Raw genomic sequence first — 16959 nt, forward strand, 5'->3', positions numbered from 1 at the left:
TCACAACGAAGAAACAGACGCATTTATACATCTGTGTTTTTGAATTGACAGCAATTTTACCAAGTATAGATTATATGTTGAATTTGTTATTACCAATGTTCTAATTATTTTTTATTAGAACTTTCAAATAAATGAAATGAATGCCATTTATGAAATGTTTTTCTTTATGATGCCGCCTGAAACGGAAACCTTCCCATTTGTTTACGCTCCATCTTCGATCATAATAAACAAACGAATGTATTAAACACACATGATCTAAGTCATAACTAATGATATTACAAACATTTAGTAAACATTATGTTATTACAAATATTTTACTTACCGTATCCATATAAATTCCTAAATTCGTAGCAAAGCTGGAAATTTTTTTTTCCTTATGCGTTTAATCCACAATAGCAAACTGCCGCTAATGACAGAGTGATAACTTACGATAATTCTAAACTGTTACGAAAGATAATTGTCCTTTCCATATCCAAAATACTTTTCCTAACTTCAGTTATAAGTCAACTTGTACCCACCTCAATTATGGACCCATATGCAAAAAAGGTAAAAGAAGAAAGTACTAGGCCTATTTTTAAAGTCACCGAACAATTAGGTTACCGCTATAACGTTCGATGTGAGAGAGAGAGAGAGAGAGAGAGAGAGAGAGAGAGAGAGAGAGAGAGAGAGAGAGAGAGAGAGAGAGAGAGAGATGGTTTTAAAGTACTAAACAATAAATATGATAGGTTATAACACATTGGTGTTTATGTAATATTAACTGTATAGATGGTTTGAATAAGTTAAGAAATGGTGTAAACAATTCTTTGTTATTGTATTCGCGCGGAAGCTAGACATCAGCTGATGTGATCACAGCCAAAAGTAAAACAAAAATAAGTTAGCAATACTCAATTTTTAAAACACACCCGAAATTTAACAACATAAGTACGTGTTTTGTTATAGCGCAATTGACATTTAAAGAGTAAAAATTTTCTGGAATAGAATGGTGTTTCCTAAAAAATAAAAACAAAACCAATGTTTGCAAATCAAATGTATACTGTTTAAAATATGACAAAATATTGACGACTCGTTACCGAAGTTTAGGCTATTCACTGCCGATAAACGAACCCAGTCTACTCGTGAAAACCTTGAACGCCCAGAGGGAAAAATAAGGCTTTTAAATATACTGTACTAAACAAAAATAATGCTTTAATATACCATCATTAACACTACCATTACAATTATCGTAAGGTTGGAGAAAGATAAAGATTGCCGAGAACGTAACCACATTTCTGTTTACATTTTGTCAGCTGGACTCGCACAGTTAACAGTTGATTTCATTGTTGATGTGGAATTTTATCCTTAAATAGGCTATTCATTATGAAATTATGTTAATGAAATGTAATGTTGATATTGTTTTGTAACATTTATTATAAATCACCGTATTTAGGGCTACCAATATACTTAAAAAGACAATAGATTTGATACATTTTGTAGTGCTTGACTCGCGAACTTTGAACAGCCTCGCAGATACAGAAAATTTATTTTTGAAAAATAGCGATCGCGGAAAAGGGGAATCGTGTAATTCGAACACGCTTAATTCGGGACCCTACTGTATATGTATACACATATACTTACCTACATATATACATACATACATATATACATAAATACATGCATACATATATATATATATATATATATATATATATATATATATATATATATATATATATATATATATATATACTGTATATATATTACTGTATATATATGGGTTATGGAAAAAATCCGCGAAGTGGTGAATCCGCAATGGTCGAACCGCGAAGTAGCGAGGATTCACTGTATCCCAAGTATCATTCGATATCTAAATATTCTCTCCAGTCATTCCTGGCTTTTCTTTTGACCTCACTATCAATACTGGAATACTTAGCATGCTCTACCTTGTAATTTTCACTACTTCCTCAAAAACTTTCAACACTCAATTTCTGTCTTTGTCTCCTTTTTATAGTATCCCAAGTATCATTTGATATCTATGGCTTTTTCCTAGTAACTGCGTGTCCCGAAACTTCACTACCAACTGACTGATATATGTTCTTAATATCACACCATTCTTCATCAATTGTTGGTTCTTTGTCTCTTAAAGTCTCCAAGACTGCAAATCAATTCCTAAATTCAATTGCAAATGTTTCTCTGTGCTCTTCTTCTGAAAGCTTAGTTGTATCAAACCTAGGTACTCTATCCATCTTTCAGTTGGGTGCTTTCAGTTTTAATTTCAGTGTGGCAATGAGGAGCTGGTGATCACTACTAATATCTGCACCTGTATGGCTTCTTAAATTTCTCAGAGTCCTCTTTATTAATGGCAATGTAATCTATCTGATTTTTGTAATTGCCACATGGTGAAGTCCAAGTATACTCGTGGATGTTCTTGTGTTGAAAAATGTTATTTTTATTAGTAAAATAAATTTTTGAATATACTTACCCGATAATCATGTAGCTGTCAACTCCGTTGCCCGACAGAATTCTATGGAGGGATACGCCAGCTATCACAATACTAGAAGGGGGTGTACTTACCAGCGCCACCTGTGGCCAGGTACTATAGTACTTCTTGTTGACACCTCCTCAATTTTTCCTCGGTCCACTGGTTCTCTATGGGGAGGAAGGGAGGGTCGATTAAATCATGATTATCGGGTAAGTATATTCAAAAATTTATTTTACTAATAAAAATAACATTTTTCAATATTAAACTTACCCGATAATCATGTAGCTGATTCACACCCAGGGGGGTGGGTGAAAAACCAGTGTACAAGACTAAAGGATAGCTAAGTATCCCGTATTTCATATAATCAGTTATCCACAATAACAATGAAATAATAAGTACCTGGTAAGGAAGTCGACTTGAACCGTTACTCTGCCTTTAATAAGATCGTCTTCCTTACTGAGCGCAGCGTTCCTCTTGGGAGGCTGAATCAACTCAAAGGTGCTAAAGTATACAGGGCTGCAACCCATACTAAAGGACCTCATCACAACCTTTAACCTCGGCGCTTCTCAAGAAAGAATTGACCACCCGCCAAATCAACAAGGATGTGGAAGGCTTCTTAGCCGACCGTACAACCCATAAAAAAGTATTCAAGAGAAAGGTTAAAAGGTTATGGGATTATGGGAATGTAGTGGCTGAGCCCTCGCCTACTACTGCATTCGTTGCTACGAATGGTCCCAGGGTGTAGCAGTACTCGTAAAGAGACTGGACATCTTTGAGATAGAATGATGCGAACACTGACTTGCTTCTCCAATAGGTTGCATTCATAACACTCTGCAGAGAACGGCTCTGTTTGAAGGCCACTGAGGTAGCCACAGCTCCCACTTCATGTGTCCTTACCTTCAGCAAAGCAAGGTCTTCTTCCTTCAGATGAGAATGTGTTTCTCTAATCAGAAGCCTGAATAGTAAGAAACTGAGTTCTTAGAACTTGGAAAAGAAGGTTTCTTGATAGCACACTATAAGGCTTCTGATTGTCCTTGTAAAGGTTAAGACCTTTTTAGATAGTACCTAAGAGCTCTAACTGGGCAAAGTACTCTCTTCAGATCATTCCCCACCAAGTTGGACAGGCTTGGGATCTCGAACGACTTAGGCCAAGGACGTGAAGGAAGCTCGTTTAGCAAAAACCGAGCTGCAAGGAACATGTAGCCGTTTCAGATGTGAAAACAATGATCCTGCTGAAGGCGTGGATCTCACTTACTCTTTTAGCTGTTGTCAAGCACACGAGGAAAAGAGTTTTTAATGTGAGGTCCTATAAAGAGGCTGATTGGAGAGGTTCAAATCTTGATGACATAAGGAACCTTAGGACCACGTCTAGATTCCAGCCTGGAGTGGACAACCGACGTTCCTTTGAGGTCTCAAAAGACCTAGGGAGGTCCTGTAGATCTTTGTTGGAGGAAAGATCCAAGCCTCTGTGGCGGAAAACCGCTGCCAACATACTTCTGTAACCCTTGATCGTAGGAGCTGAAAGGGATCTTACTTTCCTTAGATATAACAGGAAGTCAGCAATCTGGGTTACAGTGGTACTGGTTGAGGAAACTGCATTGGTCTTGTACCAGCTACGGAAGACTTCCCCTTGAGACTGATAGATTCTGAGAGTGGATGTTCTCCTTGCTTTGGCAATCGCTCTGGCTGCCTCCTTCGAAAAGCCCCTAGCTCTTCAGAGTCTTTCGAAAGTCTGAAGGTAGTCAGACGAAGAGAGTGGAGGATTGGGTGTACCTTCTTTACGTGAGGTAGACTTAGAAGGTTCACTCCTAGAGGAAGAGTCCTGGGAATGTCGACCAGCCATTGCAGTACCTCTAAGAACCATTCTCTCGCGGGCCAGAGCGGAGCCAACCAACGTCAGCCGTGTCCCTTTGTGAGAGGAGAACTTCTAAAGTACCCTGTTGACAATCTTGAACGGCGGGAATGCATACAGGTCTAGGTGGGACCAATCCAGCAGAAAAGCATCCACGTGAACTGCTGCTGGGTCTGGAATCGGAGAACAATACAACAGGAGTCTCTAGGTTATAGAGGTAGTGAACAGATCTATGGTTGGCTGACCCCACAGGGCCCAAAGTCTGCTGCAAACATTCTTGAGAAGGGTCCACTCTGTGGGGATGACCTGACCCTTCCGTCTGAGGTGATCTGCCATGACATTCATACCGCCCTGAATGAACCTCGTTACCAGTTAGCTTTTGATCTTTAGACCAGATGAGAAGGTCCCTTGCGATCTAGAACAACTTCCACGAAAGAGTCCCTCCCTGCTTGAAGATGTAAGCCAGGGCTGTGGTGTTGTCAGAGTCCACCTCCACCACTTTGTTAAGCTGGAGGGACTTGAAGTTTATCAAGGCCAGAATAACCGCCAACAACTCCTTGCAATTGATGTGAAGTGTCCTTTGCTCCTGATTCCATGTTCCCGAGCATTCTTGTCCGTCCAGTGTCGCACCCCAGCCCGTGTCTGATGCGTCCGAGAGGAGACGGCGGTCGTGTTTCTGAACAGCCAAAGGTAGACTTCCTTGAGAAGAAAGCTGTTCTTACACCACGCGAGAGAAGACCTCCTCTCTTCGGAAACAGGAACTGAGACCGTCTCTAGCGTCATGTCCTTTATCCAGTGAGCAGCTAGATGATACTGAAGGGAGGGGAGGTGGAGTCTCCCTAACACGATGAACAGGGCCAGCGATGAAAGTGTCCCTGTTAGACTCATCCACTACCTGACTGAGCATCGGTTCCTTCTCAGCATGCTCTGGATGCATTCTAGGGCTTGGAAGATCCTTGGGGCCGACGGAAAAGTCCGAAAAGCTCGACTCTGAAGATCCATACCCAAGGAGACAATGGTCTGGGATGGAACGAGCTGAGACTCCTCAAAATTGACCAGGAGGCCCAGTTCCTTGGTCAGATCCATAGTCCATTTGAAAATCTCCAGACAGCAACGACTTGTGGGAGCTCTTAAAAGCCAGTCGTCTGACGGAGCCGGACACAAGATCATGGTACTACTGCACAGTCTGTGAACTGTCAATCATGGGCAAGCAAGGAAGTACAGTGACAACCCGAATCTGTCTAGACTGTCTGGGTCGTACAGACAACTCCTTATCGGGTTGCTGAGGTTGCCGCACTGCGTCACAACAAGTCACTTCTGTTGGTTGTTGAACGTCTTCCCCGTGACACATTGACTCCGTAAACAAAAAATCCTCTAACAAGGACTAAGCTTGGACTGCATGTCTTGCAACACAGCTCAAGGTCTATGGGAGAAGGTGTGGTAACAGACGGGATTAGCGACTGAAGTGGAACCATTACCTTCCCTGGAAGCATGTTATGCTTAAATAAAAGTCCATAGGAGGCTATGCAGCTAAAGGCTCCCTCCAAATGACAGAGTCCTCAAGGGAATATCAGAAGGAGGGAGAAAAGAACTTTCTCATCTACAGGGACCATATCCTAGAAAAGCTAAGTTCTCTCAGTGAGGGTTCACTGGTGCAAAAGCAGCAGACTAGAAGGCAACGTTATGAAACTGCTTGACAGTCTAGTGAGTTGGCAACAACCAAAGATGTGTGACTGAGAAGCATGCGGTAAGGTATGCAGAGCATGTTGTATGCAGAGTATGCTGTATGCAGAGCATGCTGTATGTAGAGCATGTTGTATGCAGAGCATGCTGAATGCAGAGCATGCTGTATGCAGAGCATGTTGTATGCAGAGCATGCTGAATGCAGAGCATGCTGTATGCAGAGCATGTTGTATGCAGAGCATGCTGTATGCAGAGCATGCTGTATGTAGAGCATGTTGTATGCAGAGCATGCTGAATGCAGAGCATGCTGTATGCAGAGCATGTAGTATGCAGAGCATGCTGTAAGCAAAGCATGCTGTATGTAGAGCATGCTGTAAGGTAGGCAGAGCGTGTGCATGGCGTTTAACATTTCTCAGAAATTCCATGACCAGTGCTAGAGTGCTTTATGCATGCTTGCGTGGGGTTTTAATATCAACATAATATTTACCTTACATTCATAACTCATGATTCATATTTTTGCCATATTTTGCGATATTGTTAAAAATATATTGCAAGGAATACAAATATATTTTATAAGTAATACAAATAACCTCCATTATCATAAGGTTTGAAAATGGAGGTAAGGTATGCTGAACAGCAGAGTCAGAACGAGCTGGAACAACAATAGTTGTGGTTTCCTCTTCAAGACTCTGTTGAGGGAACACCTGAGGCTCAGTCTGCAAAGGCTGATCAAAGGAAGTAGCAGAAGGTAGGCGCATGGGTGGAGGAGGCTGACTCCTAGCATGAGTGGTTGAACCCAAGGGTTGCGCTTGCTGAGCGGTGGGCGGAAGCGGAGTAGCAAGTTCCTGTTCCTGTGGTGTGAGCGGAGCGCGATGAGGTAGAGGCTGCGCAGAACAAGGTAAATGTCTCGCAAGCTGAGGCTCCTGAGGCGCAAGGCTAAGGTGTAGTGGTGCTTGCCTTGTGGAGGGTTGAGCTCGCTGCAGCGAGAGCTGAGGAGACTGACTCATGGACGGGAGAGGTTGTTGTACCTCAACCGAGAGTTGCATCACTGGAGGAGCAGCAAGTGGAGGCGGAGGAAGAGAGGTATAATCCTCCTGATCCCATTGTAAAGGTTGCCTTAAGGAAGGCGGAGGCTGAACACCACTGGGAACAGCAAACTCAGAACGTGGCTCAACATCGTACGCCTGGCAGGTGGTACTGCGATCAGGCGGAGCGAGCGCAGGCAGAGCGAGCGCAGGCGGAGGGAGTGTAGGCGGAGGCGGAGGCGCAACACTCTCAGCCCGACACTCACGCATCAAGACCGAAAGTTGTGACTGCATGGATTGCAGTAGAGTCAACTTGGGGTCGGCAGACACTAAGGTCTGCTGAGGTAAAGCCTTAACAGCAGAGATCTGTTGCGGCAGAACCTTACTCCTCTTAGGCGGAGTGCATTCAGCAGATGACTGAGGAGAGTCAGAGCTAACCCAATGACTGCATCCGGGTTGTTGAACTCTAACTTCGTACGTCTGGCATAGGTCTGGACTTTACGTTTAAGAGGTCTTGAGACCTGAGACCAGCGTTTTCTCCCCTAAATTTCTTCTGCAGACGAGCAAAATAAGGGCTCAATCGTCTGCGGGTGGGAGTGACGGTCTCGGTAAGACACGCCCACAACCACCGAGGATACTTCTGTGCGCCGATCAAGGCCTCCTGAACCCTTTTGTCCTTCGACATTGCTTCTCCCCTGGGCTTGGGAGCTTGCAAGAGGTCCCGGACTGGGAGGACGACTGGCGCGCACAGAAGTACCCTCACGCACAACACTGACACACTTTGCGCTAATCACTTATCACTTTGATTTTCTGTTTGCACTTATTTCACTGAACTCGAAACTTTAAGTGGTTTGTACCTGAAACACGCAATTCTATCCTTTCTCAAAAGTTAGTAATTGCGAAAACAGAATTACAATGTAACAGAAAAATCTAATGAAAGATAGATAATTCAGTGGCTGGAAAGAGACTAAACACTAGATCACTCTAGAAACGTTTACCTTCTTCCCCTAAAGAGACTAGGGAGAAGAGCAAAAACGATAACAACGTTACTCGCTTGAATGAAACGTTTATCCTCCTCTTTCTCCCTCCGTCTCTATCTCTCTCTCTCTCTCTCTCTCTCTTAGAATCTGAGAGAAGAGCCCAATCATATATATCGTTAAAACATATTATTGTTAAAGGAAAAAACTGAAATATTTCCCAAAATGAAAAGTTCCTTTATTAGGATTAAAACCATTAAGTTAAGAAAGAATGAACAAAACGCTAGACACGGTTACTCTTACTGCAACGTGAAACCGTGAAAATTCTTTCTCTAAAATATTTCCCAAAATGAAAAGTTCCTTTATTAGGATTAAAACCATTAAGTTAAGAAAGAATGAACAAAACGCTAGACACGGTTACTCTTACTGCAACGTGAAACCGTGAAAATTCTTTCTCTATCGTAACGATAGAGCGCAAGTTGAACGTTCTGAACGTCAACAACTGCAGAGACAAAACAAAACGTTAGTTCAACTTTGAAAACAGTACTAGACTATCAAAGAAATTCTTTCAAAGACATTAAAATAGCATAATATGTTAACAGGTAAAACCGAAATGACGGGCTCAATGTTAATTAACTTCGGTACCAAGAAAAGACCGCCTACTATTAGGAAGGTTGAATATAAACAAATATAAAAATTAATTTTAATAAGTTTATAATAAAAGGAAGTTAATCGAAGAGGCCTATAAGAGGCGGAGAGATATAAAATAAATCTATAACTTTTGTTAAGCAAAATTAAGAAAGAGAGTCTATACTCTCTTAGACACCAACACTTCCGTCTAAGGGAAGGGTCGGCCATTTAAAGGTGAAAGAGAGTTCATACTCTCTTCGTCACCATAAAACAAATTAATTCCAAAAGCTAACTAAGCTAATATAGAAGTTTCCAGTAAAGCGACAGCCGAAATCAAAGAGAAATACTTCACCAAAGTCGTGAAAATACTCCAAGAACATAAGCGTATCCCAGAACGTCTTGCCGGAAGCACGACAGAGGAAAAATTGAGGAGGTGTCAACAAGAAGTACTATAGTACCTGGCCACAGGTGGCGCTGGTAAGTACACCCCCTTCTAGTATTGTGATAGCTGGCGTATCCCTCCATAGAATTCTGTCGGGCAACGGAGTTGACAGCTACATGATTATCGGGTAAGTTTAATATTGAAAAAGAGTACCTCCAATGACAAGTCTGTTTGCTAAACAGAAACTTATTAAATGTGCTCCATTTTCATTTGAAACTTCGCCAATACCCTCGACACCCATCACATTCTCTATCCCTTGATTATTTCTTCCAACTTTGGCATTGAAGTCACTAATCACAATTTTCATATCTCTCTCTCAGGGATCTCATCCATTACCCTCTGTAGTTCTTCATAGTATTCATATTTCCTTTCTTAAGGGGAATCATTTGTTGGGGCATAGCAAACTATAGTACTCATATTACACTGATTTGATTTGACCTTTGCTAGTGACAATCTACTATTTACAGCTCTCCACTCAGTCAATGCTTTCTCTGCTCTTGGTGTCATCATCATTCCCACCCCTTCTCTTCCAACTCCATCTGATCTTCCTGAGTAGATATATATATTGCCTTGGTCTAAAGTTTCTTTACCAATCCCCTTACAACGTGCTTCACTTAGGGCCAAGATATCCAAACTAATTTCATAAATTCACTCTCCACTTGCTATAACTTCCCAATCTCATTCATGGTTCTAATATTCCAATTACCTATTTTCAATTTTTCTTTAGTATTTATAAACCAGGATATTCTTAGCACCTCGTTACGCCCGGGACTGGGGGCCATTCTCATCTTCTCTTTTCATGAATGACTGAATCCATAGAGGATTCATTGGCTAGATACATCAAAGGATAGCCAGTTCCTTGTGATGCGCAGTGCCTATCTAACTAAGGCAAGTGACCCTTGCCAGTTCATATTAATTCTATTGAGATCAACCGCCAGGCATCAGGAGTAAAAGCCGAAGAGATAGTTTGTCCTCCTTAAACCCAATCCATCACCCTGCTGCCAGTAACTTCATTGAGATTTTTAGGGGGCATTTCTTCCACACCATAAGCTCTTATTACTCCACAAAGTTGCTCATCCGCTTATACAAGTATAACCATTAGCAAACGTGGATTGCTAAGATATACCGCCTAGCACAGTATATTTGTATCATTAATATGGTTATTTGAGGTTTAGTCTAGTGACAAGTAAATTCAACTTACGTCATTTTTCATCCCAAGTCCCCTCTCTTGGAACCAATTACCGACATAAGGTAAGGTATACTTGTACATAATCAGAAGAAACAAATGCCAATGATTAAAATTGCTTTATGATGAATGCATTACCGGTTTCCGTATACCAGCATTGTAAATTTAATGACTGAATTTTACATCACACACATTGACCAAAATGGGATACATAATAGCATTTAGAAATGTCTTCCTTAAACTATTAAAGGTTTAAAGGTCACTCATGAATGACAGAAGCAAGAGACTGTGCCAATGCCCTAGAGACTGACCATATATACATATGATCAGCGCCCAAGCCACCTCACCCCAAACTAAGACCAAGGAGGGCCAGGTAATGGATGCTGATGACTCGGCAGATAGACCCATAGGCTCCCTTAAACACCAACTCCTTTGCTCAAAAGGATGGTGAGATTCAAGTGATCAAAGGACCTAACGAGTTTGAGCAGGACTCTAACAGTCTGGCGTTCACCAGTCAGGGACGTTACCACATTGGCTACTACAACCCTATAAATTAATGGCGGTTCATTCTGAATCAACATTGAGGCTTTCTGTAACAAGGCCATGAATAGTATACAATTACTTCCTTAAAGGAGGAAAACGAAACTTCCCATGACGAAGCCATGTTGAATAGGTTTCTAACATTCTTAGATTGTTACACTTTTAGTAAATACTACTCTAATGTCTTCACTATTGTGAAGCAAAAATTTTTTTCCTCTTGTAGTTATCGTCATATCTTCATCTCCATTTAAATTGCATTAACTAGAGTTTTCTAATGTGATAACGAAAAAGATAGAATGATTTGAACGAAATTATCATCATAAAAATAGATTATTTTTATCTTTATCATATGGAAAGATATTATTATTATTAAATTCGTGGAGTGGACATTATTTTATCTTTAAAAAGATGTGGGCATTTTGCCCATCGCCATTATGTTTGTTGACATTATGTCCATTGGCATTTTGTCTGTTCAACCCTTTCACAGGTATAAGTCCTTGGATACTACAATTTATCAATTCAATCCAAAATGAATTGGCAAAATTGAGGTGTATAAACTGTCTTAGAACTAGCCATCTCTGATGACTTGGAAGAATAAGCAGCACCAGAACTTCCCTTGAGCAACTTTTTTGGATATTTTTTAGCAATCAGTTTCCATAATGACTGTAAAGGAGGTACCTCATCGTAGTTGGGCTCTTCCTCAGTGTTATCTTCATCTTCACCTTCCTGTTCAGAAGGATGATCTGGGACATTACTTATATGTTTTCCCATCTTTTTACACATCTGTACGAGAACTAATGGGAATTTGTTTTTCAAGGGATTTATTTAGAAAGTTGAGGTACTTGCGCCTAAATTTACAGACATGCACTGCCATCCAAAACAGGACGCAACCAATCAATTTTTGCGGAAAATTTATTAGCTGCATTTTTCTCTAAGGGAATAATGATGTGCCACACCATCCACAAATGAAATATGAGGTTGCTTTACAGTGCCTACTTCAGCAAGTGGAGGGATATTAATATCCAGGCTACAGGTCTTCTGCCTTGCAATCTAGTTGTCTGAAAAAGTTTCTAGGAATGCGGGAATGCGAGTGTTTCACAGTAGAAGGGTCTAAAGTAAATAAGTTGAAACTCTATGACAGGATCTTGAATTTGTGAGATGCTGTGCACCATTAAAAGCCTTACTGAATGGAACACTAGAACCTCTAGACCAGACTTCAGAAGTCAGGTTAGGATTTGAAATAGGGCTTTTAATTAAAGACTCACTGGCCATCTTAGTTTCCCCCAAAAAAAGCTTAAGAAGGTAAGAGTTTTTGAAGATCATCACTATCAAAATTTTATTTGTTAAGAGCTGCAATGGAGATCAATACAGGCGTGTTATTATCGTCATCATCCCTGCTATAATCAATTAGCCTAGTCTCCTCTTGATTTTCCTCTAAAATAAAAGAACGTTTCAATCTGTACTTTGATCTTTTAATTTGGCCAGCAACCATAAAAACACACTTTTATATAAGAGGAACAGTGATGCTTTTGCAGTCCTCACAATGGCTATTTAAATAAAACTACAGTACTGTCCTTGACACAACAGACAAAATGCAGATCCTGAATACCCAAAAACAAATCCCTTGAACAATCTATGTAGTAGTTACTAACAAATCTGGAAGAAGACATCTCTAAATGCACTAAAAAACTTAAATCTGGACAATATCAAGTTAAGCTTGTCGAAAAACTAAAGGCAACACAGATTGAAGATGAAGACAATACAGTATGGCTTTTTCCCCAGCCAATAGATTGTCTCATTACTTTACTAGAGGTATAAGTCAATTGAAAAGAATGAAAATGGGAAATTATTTTCATTTTAAGGGTAAATGATGATAAAACCGAGCTTTCAGAGAGAAACAATATGAGCATCAGGAAAGGTTCATAGCAAAAAAAAAAATTTCTATACTATTGTGAATTACCTGAAAATAAAAAAAGTCAGATAACCCATAAATTAAGTTTAAATGGTCTTTGGAATAATATTACCCATTTCTTTTCCAACTCTTCATATGAAAAAGCAGGATACATTGACATTTTACAATTCCTGTGAAACTAAACCAAACCTGAATAAATACAGTGTACACCAATACATATGTAAAACACTTTTACTTACTTATAAAGGTCTTAATTCCAATACTTTCAATCTCGGTGTATACCAGCAATCGGGCATAGGTTTCAATTAGTGCTGGGGCTAGTGCTACGCTCGACTTGTGCTGTGCTTGTTTACTTATATGCTATAAAAGAAGGGAAAGAAGTTTTAATTATCAATAGCTTTCGATTATGAGATTATCTGTAAAGCTTTCAATATTCAAAATTAATCATTCTCATCCATAACTATTACAAATATTCAATATATCAAAACATCATGAAATTCAAAATACCTGGACAATATTATGAATCAGGCTCATTTTAACATGAACAGTAAGTGCATCTAAAAGTGTCATACTAAGTGGTGTTGTGCTAGCAAGAGCTACACAGTTAATTCCAGGCATTGGAACAGTAGATTTTTGGTTGCCTTGAATACTTTCCGAAAGTGTCAAAATGGGACGTTGAAAATATTCCTGAAAGAAGGGTAATCATAATTATAAAGCTTTCTCAAAATAGCCTTTATGAAAAATGATATAAGGAAACTGAAAATATTAATCAAATGTCAAAGAAAAAAATCATCCAATTAACAAATCACATGACTGTACATCTATTAGAAGATTCAATAATTAACAACAAAAGGCTTAAAAAATACTGTGTTTGTGGAGTAAGCATTCAACAGCAAGGCAATGCGGTAGTCTGGAGTTGCATTAGGAGTTAAAAGTGAAAGCTGAGGATTGTGAGCCAGTCCTTGGAGAAATCTGCAAAAGACATAGACTTTAATGTTTATAAAGAAAAATATAAAACCAGTACTTTTGTTACATAATCTAGAAACTCCATACATATCTCATACGGTAATAACACTCACTCATTATGATTTCTAAACACTGTAGGTAGAGCACGGGGTGTTTTAGTATTGTCGGTCTGAGCCTTCTTCAAAATATGCATAAGAATACACATGGCAGACATCTGCATAGCACATTTCGGATCAGTATAATCAGGAACAGGCAGAGGTTCTGAGTCTGGGTACAAGACCTCTGGAAAATACATTAAATGGCCTCAATATAACGAACCTATTTATATAAATAGTATTATTACTTTTATAAGGAAATTCAATCTTGAACACTTCCTGTTATTCTTATACAATATACAATTTTCATGAAATTCACATTATGGACTTTTCTCTTAAAAAATATAACTTCATCTCATTATCTTCTTAATCTAGAAATAAAAGAGGAAGACTAACCAATAAGCCTCAACACGGGGAGAAAGTCAGAAAATTGGTTTTTCTGTATACTGCCAGAGAGAAACTGTAATAAGACCCACATTAAATGATCTCTTCCGGTCTGAGTACCTTTCCCTTTTAACTGTAATGAAAATGATATTTTATAGTAATTTGCAAATCTCAAATGAAATTATTCAAATTACATATGCCTTACAGCCATGTCAACTGGGAATCAATTTAAGGCAAAACTGCATTTCAAGCGTTGCTACTAGCAGGTAATGCATGCAAACAGTGTACAAGTCCAAAGAAGAAATATCCCATGAACTTGCTAGAATTACAAAATCACATCAGTAACTTGCAAAGGAGTAGACACTTCAAGTTAAATTATGGTTTCCATAGTGTGAGAATTTAAAACCGCCATTAAATAATCATACTTATTTGTATGTTGAATTAAACCCACCATTTTTAATTTAAAATCAAGTACTAAAACACAATACAGTAATAAGAAATAAATTTCAAAGCCACTCTTTCTGAACTCAATGGATCTCAAAATTCTATCATAATTTTACAACAAGGAGAACAGACATTACTAGGACTACCGTACCTATCTTTCATAAAATTGATGCATTTCTTAAACAGCACTTAAAAACAGATTTGCATCCTTAAAAGCAAACATGTACAGCATTTACTGGAAAATCTTATTACAGAATACAGTAGATTGCAGCTGTCTTAAAATGAAAAAAATAATAACTTTTAAGAGAAAAACTGACTCCAGTTGACTACAAAAAAATGCTCCCAGTTAATAAATGAATTTATACAGTATCCTTGGAATAGTGAAGGACTGGATACTGTAAAATTCTGAAAAAAATATCTAAGAGTTGTTCCACAAATAAACAAGGTAACAAGAGGCCTATCAGCCTAACTTAATTTCATGGAGAGATACTTCAATCTATTATAGTATAATAGACAGTTAAAATTAAGCAATCTAATTCTAGACCAACAGCATAGAATTAGTAATGGAATATCAAGCATAACGTTATTTTATAAGCCTCCTTCCACTACATTTTAGTATATATACTGTATTGGTAAGATTTCTACTACAAGTCATTTGAAAATGGGCAGTGCAATTAATAAAAGATTAATCCTTTTAATTCCATAAGACTTAATCTACGTCCAGAAATTTTTACTCCCTTCAGTCTCATTTGAGATATTCTAAGCACAGTAATTTCTAAAATTCCTCCGGCAAAGAAACTAAAAAATATTTTTATCACGTTTATCAAATTACCTAATGTTTTATGCATGGCATAGGAACTGTTTAAATTGCTTAATTGAGTGAGAGTAACTTGCAATTAGTAAAATTTGCAAACGAGTACATAGAAAATATGACAAAAATGAATGAAAGAAAAACATGAACAAATAAAATATATTCCAATGTGTTGATGAAAATTTTAATACAAAAACTCTAAATCATATATGCATACACACTTATAGATTTGGTGACGATTTTTCGAAAAACAATTATTCGAAAGACAATTGTTCGAAAAACAATTATTCGAAAGACAATTGTTCGAAAAACTTTTTTTCCAAAACCAATTGTTCGATTGTGTAATTGTTCGAATTACAAGATATCCAAATAAACAATTTTTCGAAATTAATATTGTTCGAATCCATTTGTTACAGCGACTTCTTGAGTAGGAGTAAGAATTTATTATTTTTGCGGTTTATAAGTAAATGAGTAGTTATATGAGAGACAAGTCAATTGCATTTTTTGTTATTTAAATAAACTTATGAAAAAAATTAACCACAAAGAAATCCTGATTTTGAAAATAAACATTAATAGTCAAATGAGTAGTTATATGAGAAACAACTCAATTGCATAATTTTTCTTTAAATATATTTCTAGAATAAAATACAAATAAAAATGAACCATAAACATATCCTTCTTTGGAAAATGAACAACATTAAAATTCTCACTGTTATTTTGAACGCTTTCCTCTTTAGTAGAAATTTCTTAAACCCTATAATAGCTGAGTTCGTTAAGAGTGAAAAAGGAAAGCCCGTCTTAATATTAAACGGACATTTATTTGTTAAAGACAAGCAAATACAAGATAAAATATATTGGATGTTCCATAAATTTTCAAATCACTCTAAATATCGTGCTATAAAAGTAAAAAAAAAGAAAGATGTTTCTATCCATAAAGAACATAATCATTGAGGTGGTGCAGCTGAAATAATCATTGAGGTGGTGCAGCTGAAATAGGAGTGCAAAAAATTATGGAAAAAGTTATTGTTACTGTTCTTAAACTTCCCCAGTAGTTTTTCCTTATTTTCTTTCCTCACTGGGCTGTTTTCCCTGTTGGAGCCCTTGGGCTTATAGCATCCTGCTTTTCCAAATATGATAAAAAAAAAAATAATAATAACAACAATAATAATAATTCTTTTCGCCTTTATAGTTAAGTAAAGTATGCTATGTATTCGAACAACACGAATTTCGAAATACACTATTGCTTATTCGAATTTCTTGTAATTCGATCAATTTTGAATTTGAACAAGAACACATTCAAACAAATGTTTTCGAATAATAGGGTTTCAAAAACAAAAAAGTTTTTTGAACAATTGTCTTTCGAATAATCGTCTGCACACGCACTTATATGCATACATGTATGGGTGAATATGCCCTTTTGTAGCAATCAGGTTCTGGTTATTATTTTTCCATATCTGTGGGTCTACCCAAAGTTTAAGCCTATTTCTGTAAATTTCAATGTTGTTTCAGTTTTTTGTTAATTCCATCTTTGGTAATAATGTGCAATAGAGTACT

At 38.0% G+C, this 16959-nt stretch overlaps 1 protein-coding gene across 1 annotated transcript in view; it reads right to left on the reverse strand.

Annotated features, from left to right (window-relative positions):
• LOC137646049 (mediator of RNA polymerase II transcription subunit 23-like) overlaps positions 1 to 16959 on the reverse strand; it is a 714542-nt gene that overhangs the window by 539023 nt on the left and 158560 nt on the right. Inside the window, exons 9-13 of the mRNA XM_068379200.1 lie at positions 14163 to 14283; positions 13785 to 13953; positions 13572 to 13677; positions 13213 to 13392; positions 12945 to 13065 (exon numbers count right to left, since the gene is read on the reverse strand). Of these exons, the coding sequence (XP_068235301.1) occupies positions 12945 to 13065; positions 13213 to 13392; positions 13572 to 13677; positions 13785 to 13953; positions 14163 to 14283 (697 nt within the window). The remainder of the gene's footprint in view (positions 1 to 12944; positions 13066 to 13212; positions 13393 to 13571; positions 13678 to 13784; positions 13954 to 14162; positions 14284 to 16959) is intronic.

This window comes from Palaemon carinicauda, chromosome 8 (genome assembly GCF_036898095.1).
Source record: "Palaemon carinicauda isolate YSFRI2023 chromosome 8, ASM3689809v2, whole genome shotgun sequence".
NCBI classification, from domain to species: Eukaryota; Metazoa; Arthropoda; class Malacostraca; order Decapoda; family Palaemonidae; genus Palaemon; species Palaemon carinicauda.